General features: G+C 39.7%; 1 protein-coding gene across 1 annotated transcript; it reads right to left on the reverse strand.

Moving 5' to 3' along the window:
• Positions 1–24,153, reverse strand: LOC310908130 (sucrase-isomaltase, intestinal-like). Its single transcript, XM_083858815.1, has 11 exons — positions 23,917–24,153; positions 20,855–21,023; positions 20,223–20,339; positions 17,484–17,632; positions 13,430–13,514; positions 10,952–11,008; positions 9,193–9,323; positions 8,303–8,391; positions 7,279–7,328; positions 2,864–3,022; positions 1–96 (listed from the first exon to the last, which is right to left on the reverse strand). The coding sequence occupies exons 1-11, from the start codon at positions 24,069–24,071 to the stop codon at positions 37–39; spliced, it is 1,221 nt and encodes a 406-aa protein (XP_083714941.1). The 5' UTR covers positions 24,072–24,153; the 3' UTR covers positions 1–36.
• Between the last annotated feature and the right edge of the window lie 388 nt (positions 24,154–24,541).

Here is a 24,541-nt window from a genome sequence, read left to right on the forward strand (position 1 = left end):
AAGGATGGTAAATTAAGTCTGTGTGTTCTGACCATTCTAGTAAAACTTAATGTTGAGCTCCTGAGTAAGTGAAGCAGAAATCCGCAAAACCAGTTTCTGTGGAAAAAAAAGAGACCCAAAATAATGAATTATGTTAATGTATAAAAAATCAAAACAGTTCAAAATAGAGATTAAGAAGTGAAACTTGAGTTTAGACCTTCATGATTTCTTTAACATTTCAGGTAGGTGAGACTAATATAATGGCAGGATGCATCTTCCTACTGCTGTATCCAATTCAACATCCCTTCTAGAAATTCAGTAATGGTTTAAAATTAATTACATGAATTAAATATTAATTTATAAATACAATATCTGTCCTGGTCTTTCCCCATTCAATGTTAAATTTGATGGTTTTTGTGCGACTCACGTGATTTCCATTTTCAGTACTTCACCAGTTTTATCTTTAGGTTTCAGAATTAACAATCTCTTAAAATGTACAATATCCATTCACACCTCTTTGCCAGCCCACACATTCATGTTAACATTACTCCAACAGTCTGTGCTTACTTAGATTACTGCTTCACAGTATCTAATATTTTCATCTTTCATCAGAAACAGGTCTCTATCGCTGCTTAGTGAGTTGGAATTACACTTCTTGAATAATTTATTTTTCTTCAAATATAGGGAAAAATCCAGACAAAAGTACTCCAAACAGTAACCTTAAAATTTCCAGGCAGCCAGAGAGGCTACTCCAGACTGCAATACTGCATGGACATTGGGAGGAGTGGATGCTGGGAACCACTTCCCAGCAGAGAATGTGGGAAGTGTGAGAAAAAGAACCTTCCCTATGCCCACTGTCAGCACAAGCCTGGCCAACAGATGTACCCTTCCAACATCCCTGCTGCAGTCACTGTACAGTTCCTTAAGGGATGAGGCTGCGGAGGAAAAAAAAAGATAACAGACTCCAAATAATAGGAAGATTCTGTGATATTGCAAATGTCAGATCAGGGTAGCGCTGCATGAATCAGAGAGAAAAAAGTGGCTTATTACTAAGCAACCTGTTTCTATTTATATACAAATAAATATGGCTCAATAACCACTTAAGCACTGCTATTAAGTAAATTTGCTTTCTGTAAAGCAAAACCAATATGGTAGAAGTTACTTTCTACTGTAGCCCTTTAAACAGTGGGGTCTCTGCTTGTGAAACTATTATACAAAATGTAATCTCACTAAGCCTGTAAGAAAGTAGCAAATTTGCCCTTTGTGTTTTATTATTTTTTAATTACATTAATAAGTTTTCAAGATCTAAACCCAAGCTGCTGCTAGCGCTCTTTTTGGGTTTATTTTTTTTTATTAGAGAGTCAAACATGAGAGGAATATAGGTAGTGATAATGTAACATCTGTACAGGGATGGTGTGAGAGGTTTGACTGAATCTCTTAGAATTGTGAGAGGAATATATTTAGCTGGTGTAGAAAATTTTTGGCAGTTTTGGATCCCTACAACATCACCTTCTTGGGTTTTTTACTCCAGCATTTCAAGTAGATCTTAAGTCATCAAGATAATCTTTTGCTCTTAAATCAAATTTTAAATTATATTTTTGAGACAAGCTTATTAGTCTTTTTACATCATCTTTGTATGTCAGGCTGTTAGTCTGCAGTTATTTTCTGGATTTCTGTGATTGGTACTTTCAAGCACATCTTAATAGAATGTTTTCTTTACCCTGCCACATTTATGTTGCTTTCGGTTTGCTTAGAGGCTGTTAAACAATTTCTTCCCTTGAGGCAATACTGATTACATTTATTTATGACATTGTCTCTGAAAGTGAGATTTTTACAATTCTCTAAGGCAGAAATTTATTCTCAGCAATTTTCTTCCGTTACAGATTTCTTCAATAAAATAAATGGTAGTACCAGATATGTATAATGGGGATCACTGGTTACAAATAAAACTTAATCACTAAGCCAAGTGGGTAGGGTAACATAAGATGTGACATCCACTACTTGTTGCCTCAGTTACCTTTCACTGCATGATGATTCAGTGGCATTTTCAGAGTTAACACCAGGAGTTCCCTAGATGCAGATCAGTGCTGAGTTGTGAGTGCACATTTCATACAGAGTGTGAATGACCACTTCAGCTTGGTGGCAGGTGACAGATATGGGACAAGTGGCCAGAGGAAAGGAAGCAAAAAGTTTTGCTCCTTTTGTCCATACTTCTGTGCAAAAGAAAATTGGGACCACAGAGGCTGTTGCTGCTTCGGGTTTATTAGGGGTGTTCAGTCCATTCCCTCTGGAATGCCCCTGTGTTGGTGCCAGAGAAGCACTGCACAAGCAAGTCATGCATTTTGTTCTGGAAATGAGGCTTGGCACTTTAAGATGCTGAAATTATACCTCTTTGGAAGATAGGGAGATACTCCTTGGAGCCAATTACACTGGAAAAATTTCTGGACACCAAGTAATTGTGAGAAAAAATCCACAACACCTATTTTCAGCAGCAGATAAAAAACGTTGACAAGTTTTCTCATTTTATCAGAGTTGTAAGAATACCCATAAAACTACTAACTGTGCTCTCAGCTCATGGACCTGTATCTCCTTTCTAGTATTTCATTAGTTTAAAAAATTGTGTAAATGGCAGACATTAAGTAAAAGAGAGTGCATATGCAATAGCAAAGATTAAAGTTTCCTAAAAGACCTTTTTTTTTCTTCTTCTCTCCTCAATGTCAGACTGCTGTATCAAGAATTGGTGTCTGCTTATACTTGAAAATTTAAAGGACTGTGGATGAGAAACAGTGAAACAGTTCCTGTCCTTCACTGACTTCATCTCTCTTCACTGTTCTTCACCCTTCTTTCCCTAAGTTTTTTCTTGTCCTCTCAGTTCAGGTCTTACCCCATTCATATCAAAAGACAGAGCATCTCCATGGATGGATCTTCCATTCAGAGACACAGCTTGAGGTCTCAGTTTCAGGCCAAGAATGGTAATTTTGTTGTACTTCAGAGTGTCAGCTCCACGGTAGCCATTTTTAACTATTTCTGTCCTCAGGCTTCCCTGGAAAAAGCCACAGAGAAAACTTTAGGACCATGACAGCTCTTTAGAGGTGACTTGCTGCACACTGTTACAAGATGTCATCCTTGTAAATGAACATAAAAATGTCTTCCAATGTAGACACTGAAGTCATAAAGGAAAAAACAAGTCACATTAATTTGTACATAAGAAAGGCTTAGTGTATGATTATAAACTAAGAAAGTAAATGGTATTTACAGCACTCATTGGATTACAAATAGAAAAACACATCCAAGAAGGCATGTTTTTCTACTTTTAATCAATGTAAATTTTGTTCTTGTACCCATTACAGAGTACAGTGGCATATGGAAAGCCAAAATCCAGATACAGAGATTCAATTAGTGACCTTAAGACAGATTTAATTAACATCCAAAACTAACTGCTTTAAAACACTAGTATCTTCCAAAAACATCAGCTGCTAGATGTTTTGCCCCTATTTTATGTACCACATCTCCTGCTAGAAATCCCTCCTATATATGTCCCAGCTTTAAGGAGACTAAAGGAACATTGTATGATCACAGAGCTTTGTTTGTTGTACTTTTTATTTACTATCCATCCCATATTTAGGGGTGTACCAAGAGGACATACAAAGTCATTAAACTAATTCATTTGGATCACCAGTGACAGTAATTTCCCATACATGCAGTGAAGAGGAATCATCGCATTTGTTACATGATCAAAGTTGTTGAGGAAATAAAGATGAATTACACTGCTCAGGAAATGATGGATTGCTCTGCAATCATGACTTCTTAAAAATATGCCAAGGAAAAACCCATGATGAAACCTTTTGCATAAATTAGCTTAGGTTATTTCAGTAGTGCATTGTAGGAGGGGAGTAGGAGCTAGATCACAGTATGTGTAACTTAGGGCTGTGCTTAGACTGCTTATTTCAGGCATCCACACTAAAAATAAGTGCTAAGCCCCAGCATACTGATTTAAACTGCCTAAATAAGGAATGTTGGCTATTATTTAGCAAATGGGGAGAGGCCTGCAAAAGCCTCCAGAAAACTTTTTTAGGGTACCTATTACAGGTGCTGTTTTATCCTCTCTGGCAGAGCTCTGGAAGAGCACAAAGGGAAGCTCAGTTTAGAGAGAGCACCTCTCTGTGGTGCTGTACTGCTGTTTCACATGTGGCTAAGCAGGAGAGCCAGCCCAGTGGGCACACAGACCCAGGAAGCACAGTGTAATGCTGAACTCAGCTCTCAATCTCAGAGGCCCAAGACAGGACCATTTCCCATGATTAAGGTCTAGAACTGGACATCTTGGGAAAACAGAATCAAAGAATATGCTGACTTGGAAAAGATTCATAAGGATCATGGAGTCCAACTCCTTGCCCTGCACAGGGCACAGGATGGTCCAGGAGGATGTGACCCTCTCCTCCCCAAGCATCTAACGGTTAAAGCAATTGCCCAGGAAGGTCCTGACTTCTTGTTTGAGGGATATGGATATCACTCAAAACCCCATAAATGCAAAGCAACATGAAGCCCTCGATCTGATGCCAGGAGCTAGGGTTTCTGTCCTCTGAGCAAAAAGGGTCATGAGTTTTCTTCTTACCATGTAGCTCTGATCCTATCAACTTCAGCTTTTCTTCCCTGTACATTTTCACCCTGAATATTGGACCAATTTTAGGAGAAACTTCTCTTAAGGTTATCCAGTCACCTAGTACCTAATACATCCTTTCAGAACCCTTCCATCACCATTCCTTTAGTATAGTGTGGACCCACCTGGTACAGGCTGAGCACACCTGCCTTGTGTGCCCTGGGGATCAGGACCTCCCTGCTCATCCCTGAAGCACAGCAGATCTTATACACACAGATCAAGTATTTTTCTAGCCTGGTGAGCTTCATGTAAGGGGGCACTCTGACTTAGGTCACTTAGTCACCATGCATGTTGGAAGGAACATGTCAAGGGAATTAAAATGCCAACTGCAGTGAGACAGCATCACAGAGCAGGAGCTTGAATTATTCTCTGAGACTTAAGTGCCTGCCCTAGTCTTTAATTCTTCTTTACACTTCTGAGTTGTTTAAATGAAAATATGAATTAAAGGGTCTAATCCTGTTGCTGTTACTTTTGCAACACTCCATGCTAGGTTCAGAGTAAATGCTGTGATGTCAGACCTTACCAGCAAATCTCTCAGGGAACTAGGTTTGATTAAATTATTCTTCCACATTTTTTAAAGAATATAGAAATGTGCAACAAATACTGAGATCTTCATACATTTCTCATACCTCAAATTTGCTATTTGAGATGAACTGTTTTCTTTATAAACACATAATAAAACTCAACTTTAAGGATTATTGGAATGCAGATAGGGAATTCAGTCCTGGATTTACAGGCAGAAGTCAAATATGAGCAATGAGAAATGCATGTGCCAGAGAAGCAACAATCTAATTTGCACAGTTCAAAATTTAATATAAAACTGGATATTGTTTTTCTGTAGCTTTCCTGCAATAAATTACTATACACAGACTACAGAAAACCCAAGTGATTTTTCTTCCATTTTGCTGTTGAAATACCCTTTTTTTCTGAAGAAGAAGGATTTTTTTTCTTGGTAAATCAAGAACAAAATAAGTTAAAATTAAATTTAAAGTCTACCCATGTGGTATTAGTTCCAGGAAAATATCTCACAAATATACCAGGCTACATAATAAAGCCCATTGACTTACCCTGGCCTGCTCTTGCTCCTGGAAGACAGATCTTCTAAGAGCAATATCACAATAGGGGTTAACACTATTTTGTTTAGACTATTTTCTGTAGATTACTTTGGGGCCTTTAGGAATACATGGCATGAAAATCACTTAATCATTTAGGTTGGAAAATACCTTTAAGGTTATCCAGTTTAACCCAGCACTGCCAATTTCAGCACTAAGCCATGTCCCTAAGAGCCACATCTACGTGTCTTTTAAATACCTCCAGGGATGGTGACTTCACTACTTCTCTGAGCCTGTTTCAGGGTTTGACAATGCTTTCAGGGAAGAATTTTTTTCCTAATATCAAATCTAATCCCCCCCTGGTGTAACCTGAGGCCTCTGCTCCTATCACTTGTTACTTGGAAGAAGAGACTGACCCACACTTGGCTCACCCTCCTCTCATGCAGTTGTGGATAGAAATAAGGTCTCCCCTGAGCCTCCTTTTCTCCAGGCCAAATAATCCCAGCTACCTCAGCTGTTCCTCATGACTTATGCTCCAGACCCTCCACCAGCTTCCGAACACAGGATCTGAGGTGTGGCCCCACCAGTGACAAGTACAGAGGTACAGTCATTGCTCCAGTCCTGTATATTTCTGATACAAGCCAGGATGCTCTTGGCCTTCTTGGCCACTTGGGCACATACTGGCTCATTTTCAGAAGGCTGGGGACCAAACCATGCCATAGTCTATATACAATATCCTATTTCTTACCAAATGCTAGAATTGTAGATGAAATGAGATCTGTAGAGATAGGTTATTGAAGTAGGATAAAATTTCTTTACAATAACTCCTACAGCTCTATCATATACTTAATGAGCTTACGGTAGATATATTTTATAGCATTTTACTTGATTGAAGCCTTGACTGTTGGGCTTTTCTACAGGTCTTTCTCAGGACATGTTTGCACAGAACTGAGCACTGTGTGAAAGGCATCAGTGCACTGACCCTGCGCTAATCTGTTCCTGTGCTGCACAGAGCATCTGATCAGCACAGTGGGTTGCCAGTAGTGTGCTGGATCTCTCCACAGGAGACCCACCATGGGAGCAGTGTCTGCACTGTCAGACAAGGAAATGCAAGCTAAAGAACTGAGACTACATAATTCTCTGCACCACAAAACAAAAACATCAAGTGATCGAAGTTAAAAGGTTGCTGGAATATCCTGAAGAGAGGAATCTAGCTTTCTCCCACCCATCAGACTGAAAGTGCTAAAGTGCTCACTAGCAGGAACATAAGAAAAAGGTCCCTTGTCCCCAGAAGCTTCAAGTAAGAAAAAAAAAAAAAGAGTTGTAAAAGTGGGGTTTTTCAGTTTCATATTACAGCAGGAACATTAATGACTATGATACTCAGTGAAGCAAACACAAAACTGCAGGACTACTGTTGCACTATTTTGTAGCTAGTTATAAATGAAAGCATTAGGTAGCTTACCTGGTTTATAGACTGAGATAGAAGATAAAAAGCTTTCCAGAGAAAAGTTAGACATCAGCACCTTACAATGGCTACACTAAAATACAGCTATCTATATGTAAGTAGGTATCTTGCATGTTGCCACTTACTTTGCTGAATGTGTATTTAGCCAAGAAGTAGTTCTCGTTTTCAATAGTATCTGTCAAAACACAAAGCAAGGAGGTCTGATATCAAAACAGGCAAGTTTTTAGCAAGTGGCTATGGTCAGGCTAAGATGATTTGTGGGCTATTTAATGTCTTCCTCTAGTCTTAGGTTCATCTCAGAACACAATGTTTCTTAGATTGCCCTTTCTAGCAGATCAGCTGCTCCCAGTGTCACACATTTCTCATATCAAAACGCTGACTTCAACAGCAATCAGCTTTTCACAGAATCACAGAATTACTTAGAAAGCACCCTCAAAGAGCACCAATGCCTGGCCCTGCAGAGCTCCATCCCCAAGAGTCACACCATTTGCCTGAAAACATTGCCCAAACACTTCTAGGAACTCTGTCAGGCTGGTGCTGTGACCATTTCCCTGGGGAGCCTCTTCCAGTGCCCAAACACCCTCTGGGTGAAGAGCCTCTTTCTAATATCCAATATAAATCTTCCCTTACACAATTTCAGGCCTTTCCCTTGGGTCCTGTCTCTGGTAACCACAGAGAAGAAATCAGTGTCTTCCCCTCCTCTTCTCTCATGCAGATGTTGTAACTGCAGTGAGTTCTCCCCTCAGTCTCCTCCAGGCTGAACAGACCAAGTGATCTCAGCCACTCCTCATACAACTTCCCCACAAGGTCCTTCACCATCCTTGTTGCCCTCCTTTAGATGCTCTCTAATAGTTCTTTTTTATATTGAGGTACCCAAAACTGCTCCCAGGATTTGAGGTGAGGCCACCTCAGTGCAGAGCAGAGTGGCAATCCCCTCCCTTGCCTGGCTAGTGATGCTGCCCCTGATGCCCCCAGGACACTCCTGGGTGCCAGGGCACTGCTGACTTTCCATTGACCTTTCTACCATTCAATCCGGGGTCAGTACTCCAGCTATTTCTAGCAGGAGTCAGTGCTATTATGCTGCTGAAAAGGTGGCCTGAGGACAGCCCTGTATGCAGGTACTGCTTCACATCAGGGGACCAGCCTTACCAATGGAATCACCATCGTCCCAGAAGAGAGATCCAGAAGCTTGTCCTTGTTCATCCAGGGCAATAATGAGTCCAAATGGGTTCAGGCGGCTGTTGACAAACATGTTGAGAAGTGTCAGGTGTCAGACCTGTGAGGACTGTCCCTTCCAACTTAACAAAAACTTCTGAACACAACTCCCATTTTCAGGTTACAAAAAAAGTCATGAAAGAAGAATGACAACAGTGTTCACTGAAAGGACTCTTGAAATTATGGCAAAATCTTTGCCTTGCCTTGTCCCACTGAAGTCTAGATTTCCCACATTTTGAGGCTCATGTGGACAAGCTCCTCCTTTCATGGCCTTAATGTACACTAACTGGATGATCTGGGAGTCAAGTGCTAACCAGTACTACCTTACTGTGGCTGCTGCAAGGTGCTGTCCCCTCTCTTTCCTACCAGATTAGCTTCTGAGCATGGTTCGGACTTAAGACCAGTGTATTATCCATGGGCATGTGGAAATATTTTTCCTGAAGAAAGATTTGAGCATTTTCATCTTGTTTAGAGCATTTGATAAATTCACCCAAGAAGAATTTTGCATTTCCCCTTGCATATATTTACTTTGAATGACTGACAGCAGGTCAGTGTGGCAGTAAGAGGTGCAGAAGCTTTTCTGAGCATAATCACAGAGCCAGGAGTAGGCGTCAGCTGTGCTAACAGTGACGTGGGTCATCTCTGAGGTGATTTCTCCTAATGAAATGGAGCGAACAGTGGTATAAAAATACTGTAGTTATCACTTGGGATGGCAGCTGGGAGCTGCAGATAGTCTCTCTTCTGTACATTTTTTTGATTGCTTTTTTGACTGTCTGTGGGTCTGACCCACACCGTGGCTCTTGGTGACAAACATGTGACGTTACCTCTCAGTAGTGGTTGTGGCTGGTTCCTGTTGTGGCAGAATGTACCCTCCACGGATGTACAGAGGGATCTTGTTCAGTGGGGCAGACACAGTAGCATAGTTCTTCTTCCAGGCACTTGGCACTTTAAGACCCTACCACAAAAATTAATGCAGTTAAAAAAATGCCAGTGGTGGTACTACACATATGGACAACTGAAAAAGAGAGCAGCGGGTGAATTTTCATTTCAGTTACATCAGTGAAAAAAACAAATTAAATATGGATTTCAGGAGTATTATTCTCATTTCCTTTTTAACACGAAAGAGGATCTAGTCCCTGCCATTATGCATATGCCTGAGATAGAAACATCATGACTGAAAGACAGCTTGGTCTTTAAAAATGGTACCATTATTCTGTATGCTGTGGAAAAAAACACTCATCAAGACACTGAGCAAAAAGAAACTTTTGCTTCCTCTTTTTATACATATGGAGCCTATCACAATCCAGTTTAAGGTAAGTGATTCGTAGTCATTTGGGGATGTAAACTGTAGATTTTCTTCTCTTCTAAGAACAATTCTTCCCCTTTCAAAAAGTAATTACAGCATTCAGTGAGTGAAATTTATGTGTATGTGGACAACCAGCATTAAGTTCTCTAATGCCTCAAAACCAGCTGTAGGCAGGACTTATGTACAGAGTAAATAACAGGAAGGCTTTGCTCTTGCCCTCTGTAAATGATGATTATGATTTATGGCAAGTACCCAAGTTTTGTTTGGATAAGCACCATGTGCATGACAAGTAAGTGCCAAATACTGGGAGGTGAGCAATGCCAGGGGCAGGTACATAGGCAGGGCAAGGGACATGGGCCACTGTCCCTGTGCCAAGCCCAGCAAGGAGGCTCAGAGGGAAGCATAAGGAGAGTTGAATTAAATGCTGGACTTCGCAGCATCACAGTCTTATGAAAAGAGAAAGGGGAAAGGGTTGGATGAACATCCCTCTGAGGACATCAGCCAAAGGCTGAAAATGACCAAACTTACTTAAAAATAAGTCTGCATTTCCTTTGAGAGCAGTTCTGTTCTGCCTGCTCCTCTGCCAGGGACACTCAGGAGAGTTAACAACAGCCTGATGATCCTGGGCTCACATTTCTGAAGGCTCTCAGTATCAGCTTAACTGCTCCTGTTAAAGCCAACGCTGGGCTTAGCCTGGAGATTGTAAATGATTGGAAATGAGGTCCTGGGGATGCTATTGGAAAGGTCAAGACTCAGGCCTTGAAGAGAAGGTATTGGCATGTCCCACAGAGCAGATTGTTCTGCAGCTCTTGGAAGAGTCTCCCAGATGGGTGCCTCACCTTGTGCTGCCACTATGACTTGTGTCAGAAGTGATGCATGTGCAAAAGTACATGCACAGGAGGGTTTGTGGCATGTTCTCAGGAGTGTGGCTCAGGTTTCTGCCTCTGTCTCTTTGCATGGAAGTATATCAGAACAAGAATTAAAAGTGAGGGGCAAAGAAACAAACCCTGGCATTTTCATACATGTCTAGGCTGTTCTTGAAAATTCTGTTTTCTGGGTCTTAGAGCTTTATATGGCAAAAATAAAATGTTACTGAAAGCTGTTTTGTTTAATCTCCCAGGTAGCCTGATGCAGACTTTTTTTTTTTCTAGTTTCCTTAAATACCAATGCTGTGGTAAAAATACTGCTGAAGATTGCTAAAGTTATTTTGCTGGAATTGTATAATTTTAAATTATTAAAAAAAAAAAAGAAAGAAAATTAATCTTAAAAATACATACGGTATAGTAGTCGAACCACTGTGCTTCAGGGAAGTATACAATCACAGATCTTGCTCCCTGTAATTGTTATAAAGAGATTAAAGTCTTTTTTCTTTTTGCATTTCTGATATTACATTAGCTTGATTATATTTGTGCATGGAGAGATGTATGCTGAATATTCTAACAACATCAAATTTTGAATATTATGGCTGAGTTATTGTCATAGCAGTGGACTAGTGCTGGCTAATCTATAATACTAAACAGACAAGCCTATCCTATTTCAGGGGGTTTTACTGCCACAGCCTGAGATGAGCCAATGTTACATGATTATTCTATTCTAGTACATAGCTCTATGTCTTGCAAATGTAACTGGCCAAGGTGCACTCCTCCAGCATCTGAGCAGCCCCAGCAAGGGCTATGGCAGCCTTTGTAAGACAGGGCTTCACATCTGAAGTGGGAGGACACCACTGCTCAGTGCCCCTTGCACCATTCCTGTCCCAGAAAAAGGCAGAGAATGAGCTCTAGCACACAGAGGATACAGATCCTTCTCTTCTTGTAAACAATTTAAAGTTGCAGATAAGTAATAATAAATAATAAATGTTTTGCTAATTGCACAATTATTGTACTTCATTTTGCAGCATGTGTTGTGTCAGATCACTGCAGGGATGAAATCACACTAAAGGCACTTTGTATTAATAACTCCAGGAACAGTTGCAATCAAAACATACTTCCATTTTTGTCACAAGTTGCTTATTCTCACAAACAGATTAATTTTTACTCTCAGTGTAGATGTCTGCTCCTTTGCAGAATTATGGATTAGCCCCAAGGACTACTCCGAGAATCTTGTGGAGCAAGAAATGCATAGGTGGAAGAGAGGAATTAAGGCAAAGTTACCATATGACATTTGGATGGGGCTTTGAGCAACTTGGCCTAGTGGGAGGTATCCCTGTCCATGGCAGGGGGCTGGAACTAGATGATCTTTTGGGTCCCTTCCAACCCAAACTATTCTATGACTCTATGATTCCATGGGCCTCACCTTCATGACTCCATAAATAACAAACCAGTGTGCAAGGTAGTTCTCCATTCTAATTGTTTTTGGATGTCTCGCTTGCTCTCATCCTAGGACTCAAGGAGTGAAGGTCAAGTCACCCCTGACTCATCTTCTCTACACAAGCAGAGGCCAAACTGCAGTTTGACACTCACTGCTGGCCTGCACTGCTACAGTGAGGGGCTTACAGCTCACTTCTGCCCCTGCCCTGCCACCTGGCACAGCCCTGGCTGCCAGCTATCACACTGCAAGATCCAGCAATGTGCTACCTTCAAAGTTCTGCTTCCCTCATCAGGCCACAGGCATGCAGCCTTCCTTTAGTGCTGAAGTTCCTCAAAAAACATCAGGAACTCCTTATCTAGACCCCCTATCATGTTATATGCCCTTTATATATATATATATACATATACATATATATATACACACACACTCTTTTGTTCAATTCTTTGCAGGAAGCCTCTCCTGGCTTGTCACTTCCTCTTTATGGGAATGGTTTTTTTTCCCATCCTTCATCAGCTTGCCTGTCTGAGACCCTGTGAAATCTTCTTTCTACTCATCAGCTATTAGAAATCTGTGGGAGTCTGAAGATAAAGGACTGATGAATGAAGTGCCCCAGTGGGGTCAGAATGGTTTCAGAACTTAATTTATATTAAATTCACAAAGACAAAGGGGTTGGTTAAAAAACAAGGTGAGTAACAGTGTCCTGTTTATATATTTGATCATCCTCAACATCTAGAAATATATCAGATATTCTGGCAGCATGCTGATTGCAAACAGAACTAGGATACATCACATTTGAATACTCAGATCTGCTCAGACATACCTCTCTTGTGCTGCTAGCAGTCATTGGTGGGCCAGGAGAGAAACACACCCTTGCTCCAGCCAAGCAGGGAGAGCCATCACCCCAGTACTGTGTCCAGCACAGCAGAAGGAAATGCTGCTTTTTAAAACCCGTCCTGTTAGCAGCTTATGTCATCCTTATTGTTTCCATAATGACTGCCTTTCCCTGTGATGCTGGGAAACTCCTACTACAGCCCTTGAGATGCTGCAGTTCCAAAACACTGTGGGTGACCAGTAACATAGAAACCAGTTTGCTTTCATATCTGTGTGTTTCTTCCTAGCTCAACAATTACTGCTCTGTGTGTGTGTCCTTGGAGACTGCTGCCAGCACAATAACAGGAGCATGTGAGGGGCGACATCCAGCCTCTTTACATCCATTCCTCACATGGAGTAAAAGGGGAAAGGCTGGGCCCTCACTTTCATCCTCCCACTTCAAGTACTGAGAAGCTCTGTACTGTCTGTGTTGCTCAGAAATGTGTTCTGCAAGCTTTGACAGTGGAGAGTAGAAAGGGATGGATATGAGCAAACATGCTCTGAATGTCATCCAATGCCCTGAGCACCATTTGTTTCTTTTTTTCCAGTACCACAGCATTTTTAATTACAATACTTGCCTCTTCAAGAACAGGAGCAATCATAAAGGCAGGTCCCCAAAGGAAGGCAGTATCTATTCCATGAGTCTCCTGATCAGAGGTAAATCTATTTTGAAAGTGAAATACACAATGTTAATTCAGAGTTGTTAGAATTTGCCAAATAATTTGATATTACTCACTGTGACAAGAAATCTGCTTCCTTAAAGTATCTTTCAACATCAGCCAAATATTTTCCTGATTGAAGGAATGCCAAAAGCTGGACAGAGATTCAGATATTTTAGTAGTACCTACTATCCCAGAACAGACCAGAACTCTCACAAAATGATGAAGCTAATTTCTTTTCAGAACAGCAACAGCAGGAAAACAATTCTGTTCAGCGGGCTGAGACTTCATTGTGGGAGCCAATGAGCAGGATAGAGGCCAGGCCCAAGAGAGGGAACACAGAGGAAAAACACTGTGCTCTAGGACCTAAAACATTTGTGAAAATCCTTGGATTTGGCCTCCCACACCTTTCACAGATTTACATTTGAAATTGTTTGCAAGACAAATACAGAGCAACTCATACATATTGTGTCTTTTAGCTGCCTCTCCTGAATGGATGAAAAACCTATGGAATTCAGTCCATTTTATTCAATGCACTAAAATTGTTCTGGATTCAGATCATGTTCTCCAGAATGCTCACAGTCTCATTTGCCTGGCATCACCTGCCTTCTCTTGGGAAGAGATCTCTATTCCACCGTGCGTCAGCTAATGAAAATATTGAACAGCAAAGAAGAGAGATCCTTCCCAGCTCAGGAACCTCCTTTCATCCAGCATATAATCCTTGAAAATTTAAATAGGTTTTCCATCATCTCTAAGTCTCTTCCTGAGGAAGTAATTAATGGATCCTAGTTCTTATAAGAATGTCACATGGACAAAAAAATCCATGTCTCAAGTCCTCCTAAAATCAAGGCACCTTGTAGCTACAGACTTCTGCTACTCCTCTGCCCTTTGCCCCTCCAAGAGCCCTGCTGCCTTGTCAGAAATGGCAACTGGTCTGTTTTTCATGCATTTTTGACAAATGCACACTAGCTATTGCATATTTACATATTATTCTCTAAGGATGTATAAACTTGTTTAAAAATTCCTTTACTCTGTCTGTTTCACAGACTTTGCAGCTGCCCCTGTCTAGAGCCAGGTCTCTGCTGACCACTGGCTGGAGCAGAGTGGCTCAGGGTCAGTGCCCTGCTCTGACACTCTGCCTGCTCAGGGCAAAGGCAGGCACACACTGCACCCAGCCCAGGCTTACAGAAATTTCCCCAAATAAGTAAAGATAACTTGGCAATAAAAAGACACCTCTTGAGTGCTCTGATTTCTAAAGTATTGCAAACTTAGGGTAGTACATGGAACTTAAAATGTTCTTGAAAGCATGCCTTGGGCTCTGCTTGAAAGAAATCTCAATTTGTTCAGACTGTCCAGAAAAGTAGCTCTTTTGGACACCCTAATCTTGGTCATTATTGCATTTTGACATAATACTTGGTAAATGTTTAAAGCAGATTATGGGTTTTGATGAATTATCTTGTCCTAAAGTTTTTAAAATATAAAACCTGAGTTTTTCTTGTCATCTCAATAGGTTCTCTGTATTTTCAATTTCACTGTAATAAAATTGCAATAGTTATAAAATATATTTTGTTGTGGGAGATTGCAGGACAAAAAGCTGATGAAGAAATTATGAACAAAGAAGAATCAATTGTATTTGCACATGGAAACAAGCTTCTCACCCTTTAACTCAGCACAATTTTCTCTTGCAATTATAGCGACCACTAACACAAATTCAGCAAACAAATGAACTTTCCTATTTTGAAAATATATGCCATTAAAGCATGCTGTCATCCATGAAAGGTATTGAATTCCATCTACTGCTTCCTCTGTTAGATGCTGGCCTCTTTTCTGTCATATTTCCCTGCTGGTTAGCCATTAAACACAACTTTTTCCTTCCACTAATGGATTGTCACCTCATGGTCTTTTTTGGATACCTGAGATATCGATGCCTCTGCTTTACAGAGGGAAAGCCTTCAAGGCATCAAATACACTTAAAAGAATCTATTGGGATGTTGTTCTTGTTTGTTACTTGAAATGAGCCCCTAAATGGAATGAAATGTCCATATGAAATAGCTATTGCATGGAGACTCCCTGCCTGGATACAGTTGTTTTCATGGTAAGGACTCTGAACTCCTAAGAACTTCACCTGAAAAACTAATGCAGGAGTTTTTTAGTTTTCCTTTGTATTTTTTACAAGTAAGAGGCAAGGCTGATGTAAACTTTCGTCATCTATATATTGAAAATTCTGTTTCGGTTTTCTTTCTCAAAACTCCACATTTCTCCTCTTGTTAGCATTTGGGCCACTTTCTCTACTTGGGCAGACCCACTACAAAACTGCTTAGCATTAATTAGAAATAGTAAGAAATACACATTTAGTAATAACAGTGAATAATAGTAAGCAGAATTAACTAGTAGTAGTAAGAAACACTTCCAAGCCATTTTAGGACCTAGCTATGGCAACATTAGCAAATGATGGGACTAGGATGCCAGTAGGGGCACCGGGCAGGGAAACAGTTTGTGTTGATCTCCCGATGCCTACCCCACTTACATGCATTTGAGAGGTTTTATTTCCTAGTAATCCCACTCTAGTCCAGCTGACTAAGATCCCATTAGTGTCTGTAGTGAATCTCTCAGCCCAGTTTGATCCAACAGAAGCCTCTACTGGTACATCTGAGACTGCTCTCCAGCTCTAATCAAAGCAAATTGGAAATTTGCCAATGTGGATATGGCCCACTTAGAGTACAGGTATGCTGGTAATGGTCAGAAAGCCAGCTTTTATGACACTAAAGTAATTCTCTATTAGTAGAGATTAGCTAATACTAATGCCAAAATTAACTTGGGCATTTCCAGTATTAACAGAAATCACATTAAGCAAAAATAGACCTAAAATAAGTAGTTGAAATAGCATATAGCTGATTGTAAGTTATGAGTACCTATAAAACTCTCCCTAATTTTATCTAGTAAAATGATATTGCTTAGTAAAAGAGGAAGGATACTGCTTTTAAAATTCATCAGTTAACCATTATGCTGAGCAAACAAAACAAATTTTGTGCATATCCTTTCCATACTTTCCATATCCTTACCATACAATGGTCTGCACTTTAGTGTAACCTCAGTTTAATTTGCAAAAAATGCCTTACCCTTTAACCAGAATGTTTTTAACCTAAAAGGAAAAAAAAGGAACATTAAACAGTCTATGACATAGCCTGCACCAATGAAATGAAATTGTGGCAGAACTTCAGGCTTTCATATATATTGTTCACACCCTTTTTGCTCAAGTCTTTGCATAAAGCATTCTGAAGTGGAAAATTAACCAAAAGCAGGTAAAAAAACTAATTAAAAGATGAAGACAGGGAAACTAAACCTCAGCTTCATTTCTGTTTGTTCCAAAAAGAAAAAATGAGTTGCTCCAAAAATCTGAGTTTAATTTTCAAAGTGACTTTTCAGTCTGAATTTATTAATTTCAGTTTTGCACCTGCTTCTACACTCAAACATCTCTATCTCTGTTTTCTCTTTGCAATTTGTGGACACAGATGTGAGTTTCATAGCATGCAGATGCAAGTGCTAAACTGGAAAAAAACCCAAATACTATGGATCATTAGACTGTCTATATGAGGCCTTTTAGTATTCTGGATCAGAATACAGATTTCATTCAAATACAGAAAATACAGGTATGTGACTCTCACTTTTGAAATAAAAAAGAACTATATATTTCCCTAAGACTAAAAAATTTCAGAATTCTTCTTTCTTAAGTTTGTCTTTTTCCACCCACTGGAAACAAATACAGGTTATATATTACTGTAAATTAATTGCATATATTAATAGTTCTCTTTGTGCATATAACTTGATTGATTTAACTGTTCCACTGTTCTTTTAAAAGAGAGCACACAATAATAACGCTGTGACTATTCTCCTAAGGATATCAACCAATACATACATAAGAGGTCAACTGCTTTGTGAGCAAATTACAGTAAAAAAGAGACTCCAAACTCACTCGTGCATCAGTGACCGCACCACCGTTCCTCCATGAACGTGAGACTCGTAGAACAGGGTGTACAGGTATGGCAGCAGGGAGTATCTGATCCGAAGAGTAGCACGAGACACCTTGGCAAAAACATCTCCAAACACAGCTGGGTCTTGTTCCTGTCCAGGAAAAGCTTAGATTTGTACTGAGCATTGAAACAAACTCAGCAGAGAAGGTAAGGAGAGCTGTGACTGGCACGATGCTATGGAAATGAGTGTTTAAATAAGAAAATGCACTCATTTGCAAACTGCAAGATATATTAAGAACAACATCCATTAGTCCCAAACTAATATTTGTATAAAATCCTGAAATTAAAAGAATTCCAGTGAGCTCAAAAAGATCAGGCCCCACCACAATGTATGTGAGCCCTCTCCAACCACCTCTAACCTTGTGAGGAGAGGGAAGCTGGGGCTCCATGCCAGTGCTCAGGAACAGACACCCTGCATCTAGAAATAATTTTTTCCTGGACATGCAAGCCCTTTCAGACAAAGGAGATGAAACACAGGAAAAAAGGAAGACTGATAATCTGCAGAAAAGTCAAAAAAGTCAAAAGCATAATTACATTGGTCATGAATATAAAGGAAAGTCTACTTAAAAGAGTAAACTCATAACCCTGCTGAAGCCAACAGGTGTTACCAAAGTCACTGTGTGTGGTACAGAAAACATTTCATCCATTCAAGAAACTTGACTTCTCCTGTGCGCCCCATTTTAGGATGCCCTGACAGACAGTACACCCACACATCAGCAGTGCCCCTCAACTCCTCACTGCCAGCACTGCTCTCCTGTGAGACAGGGCATGCACTGGGTCCCACCATCAAGGGGCAGGTTGGAGCAGCCTGTCTGTATTCATTGGGTGGCTTTGGTCTTACTCCAACACAACTCTGACACTCCCCTGGGATGGCAGGAAGAGCACGCAGCCAAGGGCAGTGCTGATATGGGAAAGAGTTACATCTCCTTTAATTCTTCCTGTCAACCTCCCCAGTGCTAAACAGCCAGCTTACAAATCACATGGCTCCCTTTCTCCTTCATGAAATCACTCCAGAGTACTTAATTTTCTCATTAAAGCTGAAGACTATATGATGAATTCCAAGGATAATGAAACGCAAAAGTAACAGAAGTAACAAAGCTTTTTATATTATCTAGTGCTTTTCAGACAAGAAAAATATTAATTAAACTGTTTGAAATACCCAATGAATTAGGCAATGTGGGTATTTAAGATTTTATTTTAACACTAACCTAATGTTAATTAAATTCAATATTTAAGTAAAATTTCACTATTATTATGTTTATATCAGAATTACTCACTAAGAATACTCCCTGCTGGCTCTGAGCTCCAGAGAATCCATCTATTATTTCAAAAATTGCACTATATTTTTTTCCAGTGTTCTGACACTGTACAAACACTGTTTAATTTCACAAAAAAACAGTCAGACTTCTTAGATGATGCTGAGTCACTCAAAATGCCTGTTCATTTCTTTCCCTGAACACGATATTTCAAACGGATTTAAGTAATCCAATAAAACCAAATATATCTCTGAGTTGCAGCACCCATCATATAGACCCATTGCTCTCTTCTTGTTTGTTGAACTGTACATATGAGATTGATTTCCATTCATCCAGGTCAGACTCTGTTTGCATGCTCAAAGGGCCAAGCAACCATATATATATATATATATATACACACACACACACCTCTAACTTTAGTGGAGAGGCAAATAGAAAATATTTCACAACAGCAACAGCTAATACTTCACAGACATTTGTTCTCCTACAAAGAAATACCTCAGGGGTCTAGAGGCTAATACCTGACCCTCTTAATGATAGTACTATAGTTTATTATTCCTGCATTTACCCAATTGCTGAACATTCATCATACTTTCATGCAGAGACAAAGGTCTTCCTGGGAGTGTAAATGTTGCAGCATTTTGATGATGCAACTTCAAAGTAACTGAAGGTTAGCAAATAACCTGAGCTCCAGCATTGCACAGATCAGTTTACAGAAGGAAAAAACCCCAAACATTTCTTGAACAAGCAGAACCATTTCATCACGGTTGCAGATAAACACAGAATAATGACAAAGGCTGCAAGACCTTCAAACTTCATAGCTAGAAATCTTCTGATATTTCTTTCTGTTGCAACAAGTCTTTAAAGGATTTTTATGATGTTGAACCCAGGGCACGGATCTGGACTAAGGCTGCACTTTTTCATTCATCTCATGGGCTCATTAGCCTTTTCTGGTCTTGGCTGCCTCTTGGCTGATAATGATGCCACTATTGGTGCCTCTCCTTGGAATTTTCACGTTTGTAACTTGCTTTTAAACAGCAAGGATGGTGTATAATGATTTCTCTCCCGTCCCTGCAATACTTACTATAATTAGTATTGAAACAAAAGTTGTAGCAACTAAGGAAGTAGGAAGATACATTGACACTCACTGGCTCTTAAATAAAACCTGGGCTTCAGTAGGTAAAAGATGAAACAGATTAATTTTACCAACAGCTTGAGAAGACCAGTGTTTCTATGTTATCTTTATATTATGGATGGGAAAAATTTACATTTCACTGTAATTCCTGCTCTCAGTGCAGCACTCCTTTTCACCCACTGCTCTAGTTTACCCAAGATTGGCAGGTTAATTTTGGAGAAAGTAATACAAATCACTGTCCACATAACTGTGATCATAGGCTACAGCTTTATGTAACTTTGTTTACTTACACTATTTCCCTCTGCATTGTGATTTCTGGAGAATGGATAGAAAGAGCCAAGCTGCATCCAGCGCAGGCAGAGTTCATAGGTAGTGTTGTAGTTAAACCCACAGATATCAGCACCAATCTAAGGAAAAATAAAATTGTGTTTGTGATTGCAACTCAGGCCCAAAAATGAGAGACTACAGAAATTTGCTAATAAAAATATCTTTTGGAAAGAAATCCCTATTTCTGATTATTTTATAAGAATGCTCTATAATGATACAAATTTTTCTGTGACTGAGGTTGCACTGTTTCCTAGAGCACTAAGTTCACTGTGGAAGATCTGCCAGTAATTCTACAAATTCTCCATCCCAACTTGCAAGCCCAGCAATCTATGAAGGAGCCCTAATCATAGAATACAGAATACAAAGAGATTGGTTTTGGATAGCATACATTAAGTCAGTCCAAATCTTGCAGTGCTGTTTCTGTTTCCCTGCAGCAGCCAAGACTGACATTTAGCCTTTTAATCAGCAGTTCCTTAGGCTGTGGAGGCTGTTACTCAGCTGGCCACCTCAACTGGCTTGTTTCAGAAAACATTTGAGTTAATTTGAAGTGATACTGTGTATAAGTCAGCACCTGCCTAGAGGATGCCAGACTTACATAGGGAATGCCAAAGAGATTGAACTCCAGGATTCCAATGACGGAGCGGTGCAGGTCCTTCCACTGGGAGAAGTTGTCCCCGAGCCAGTGAGCACTGTGCTTCCCACTGCCAACGAACGTGGAACGACTCAAGACAAACGGCCTCTTTCCAGTGGCCTGCTGGACAGCACTGCAGAGAAATGCAACGAGATCATCAAAAACAAGAGTGGCAACCAAAACATCTTATAATCAACCTGAGTGTTCAGGCACAATTTTATCTGAAAGGGTATTATTCATGAAACAATTATTATTGTGATCCCTACTCAAACGAAAATGTGGCTGCAAAACTGCAAATAAAAGGAAGATTTACACAGTGGCCAAAACAAAACAAACCAAAACCAAACCAAACAAACAAACAAAAAAAATCTATCTGATTCACTAAACAATTTGTCTCAGATATTTTCAATCTTCCTAAATAATAATTTGTGCTTAATTTATTCTCAGAAGTGTCTCAAAATGAAAACTCAAATCATAATTTGCTTTCTATACTAGTATATTTAATTAATTGTCCATTGAGTTCCTAAAAAACAATATAATAGGTATTTTTTCAGCATGGGATTTGTTTAGAGATTTGCATTGGTAAATAAAGTTCCAATACCCAGGAATTAAAAATATAAAAAACCCAAAGCCCCACAAAAACCAAAAAACCAAAATCACGCAAAAATACCAAAATTATATCTAAACACTAAAAAATAAATATTCAATATAGAAAACAAACCTGTAATCATTCAAAATGCTACCCTATCCTTCTAGTATTTTCTCTGGTTTTCTGTCTTTTTTGATACATGAGGTTTTATTACAGAATTCGCAGTGTGATTAATTTATTTTAGCTTTTGGAAAATAATTTTGCTGCATCACCAGAAAATCAAGGAATGTGCCTTACTAACAAATCCACTACAAAACTCTTTGTACATAAGTATAAACTGCAGTATTTTATATGGCAGGAACTCAACTTCAACTCTGCTTTAATATTATTTGGGCAACACAATTTAGATTCTCTGGAAAATTCTAGCATGAAATATTAATCATGTTGATCACCATCTACTTCTTTCTCCCTTTTCTTAATGAGATTTCATCAAGAGTTCTTTCACCCGTATTCATAATGGCCCAGTGTTCTCTCTTGGGTCTGCAATGGCACAGAGACTTTAAAGTGCTTCAGCACTTGCTTCTGAACCAAAAAAAAAAAAAAAAAAAAAAAAAAAAAAAAAAACACCCCAACAGTTTTAATGGAAGACTGAATGTATTAACCTTAGAGGCAGCAAGAGGTGCAATTCTTTAACTGCAAGGGACCTGCTGGTTCTGGTTTGTAGGTGCACTGTTGGGCCAATAACTGCACAAGACTCTGTGTGCTTTGTATAAATGTTATTTTGGAGCCTTTCATGGACGTCTTGAGCAGGAGTGCTCTCTCTGGCTGTCTTTGGCTCCATTTGCAAATGCAGGTGCTAATGAAGGCAAAATCAGATCAACTCAACTATAATCCAGAGCTGCATAAACAATTTGTAACAAGTAATTTATTGAATAATTTCAGTCTTTCACAAACCATTGCAGAACAGGTCTTAATGTTGTCAAATGCATTTGTTGATATAAATCATTTACAGAATATCATGTGCAAATAACTCTTGGCATTAAGCTATGCACGAACTGATTGCTGCTAGTTCATGTATTCAAATCAAACCATTTGACACAGGCCAGGTGACAAATTTCCTATTCTCTGTCTGCCTTAGAATAATTCTTTGAATTTTTTTTTTAATATGATTATGAAGTTGTCATTCATTTTCATCCAATATCCTGCAATTGATGCTGGGTGCTAAATATTCCTGTCAGTAATTTCATTTAATATATTCTTTGTGAAGAGTGACTGCAGAAAGGATATATAACCAGCCTTGAAAAGAAATGTATTTGAGAAACCAAAATGAACATGTACAAAAAATACTTCACCAAAGTTTTCCAGCTTTGCAGCAAAATCAACCTCAGCATATACTTTTGGTGGTCTTCTCCACACTTGGCCAAGCAAAATAAGTTTGTCAGGAGGATCTCTTCAAAGACTGGGGAATAGGGGCTCACAAGCCATGGTAAGAAGCCCAGGGTTCAGGGCCTTCCTGTTCTTTCTCTCAAAAGCAGAACTGTGCTTCAGCCAGGCCCATAAGAGCTGGCAAATTACTTCTGGTTTTTCCCAGGGCTTCTCTTGCCCTGGACTTGGCATATAAAATACAAACGCATCAACATCAGAATTAGGCTCACTTAACCATGCCCTCTGGATCAGAATCAGCTATCAGAATCCAGCTTCTGAAACGAATACTAAATGCTGAAACAGGCCACACATAGACCCCTGCTTTGGCCCTTCCATTGTGGTATTAAATTTCCCAGTGTTTTAGTTGAATCCCTGCTGGAAAAGACAAGATTTGCCCATTTCATTTAATCCGACAGCAAGCTTTCCACAGCAACAGCCTGCCTTTGTAAGCTGGCTTTGAGTGCTTCCCAGCTGCAAAATGAGTTTTACAGTAGCTGACAGCAACTGTGCTGCAATGCAGCCCTGACCTCCTGAACCAACTGAGCCCCAAGCCAATTTGCAAAACACCCCCTGCCAGGAACCAGAGGCAGCTCCAGAAGCAGCCAGGGATTGGATTCTCCACTGACAGTGACAGAAACTCCTCTACCACAATAGTAAAGGGACAGACGAATAGCCCTCACTCCACACAAGGCTGCTTCTGCTGCAAATGCTCATGAGAAGCTCTAACAGAGCACAGGAGCATCTTGTTCTAGATAATACAAAAGCAGCAGCTGAAAAGTTAGGCCCGATGTATATACACTGATTTGGCTGAGAAAAGTGAAATCAGAAAGGATTCTGTTCCTTGTTCAAAGGTTCTCCTTTCTTAAAACTCCTTACTAAATGGCAAACAATAAAACGAAACATGGGTCTGTTTCTTATTAAATACTATTACAGATTTTCCAGGTAACATCAGTGGCTTTTAAAATGCATTTTAATCACATGGAATCTGATTAGAAATATTTAGAAAACTTACTTGAAAGTTGGTTCTGTCTGTGACCAGCCAAAGAGAGAGTGTGTGTCGTAATGGTCTCCGAGGTAAGTCTTGGAGTCAGGACACAGTGTCTTTTGTGCCAGGGAACGATCAGAGATGCCTGAGAATGATACAAACCACTGTAAGACCATATACATCACAATTCAATCTCTTCACATTTCTACACATTTAGGAGTGAAAACACCAAAAGATTTGGGAAGAGGAAAAGTTGAAGTGCTGGACCTGCACTGATTTGAGGTTAGCACATGGCCACAAATACTTGCAGACAGGCACGTGTCCTTGGAGAGAGGAGAGGACTGAATAAACACTGATAACTGATTTCAGGTCCTGCCTCCAATAATCCAAAACATCTGTACAGGTGTCATGTATTCAGTAAGTAATAGTCAGAAAGAAAATTCCTGCTTTGCTGAATTAAGAATAGATTATTTTACACAGTGACAAATTTTAGTTAACTGCAAAAATATTGCACAGATGCTGCCTGGCCTTTGATCCCAGAGATCAAAGAGATGATGGCAAAGCCCACTCAGTGCAAAAAAATTTCCATCCTCTTCAGGTAACCACCATGAAAACGCCACATGAAGTTGAGCAGGAATTTGGGCAGGAATTT

The sequence above is a fragment of the Zosterops lateralis genome (assembly GCF_965231275.1).
Source record: "Zosterops lateralis genome assembly, chromosome: 4".
In the NCBI taxonomy this organism is placed as follows: Eukaryota; Metazoa; Chordata; class Aves; order Passeriformes; family Zosteropidae; genus Zosterops; species Zosterops lateralis.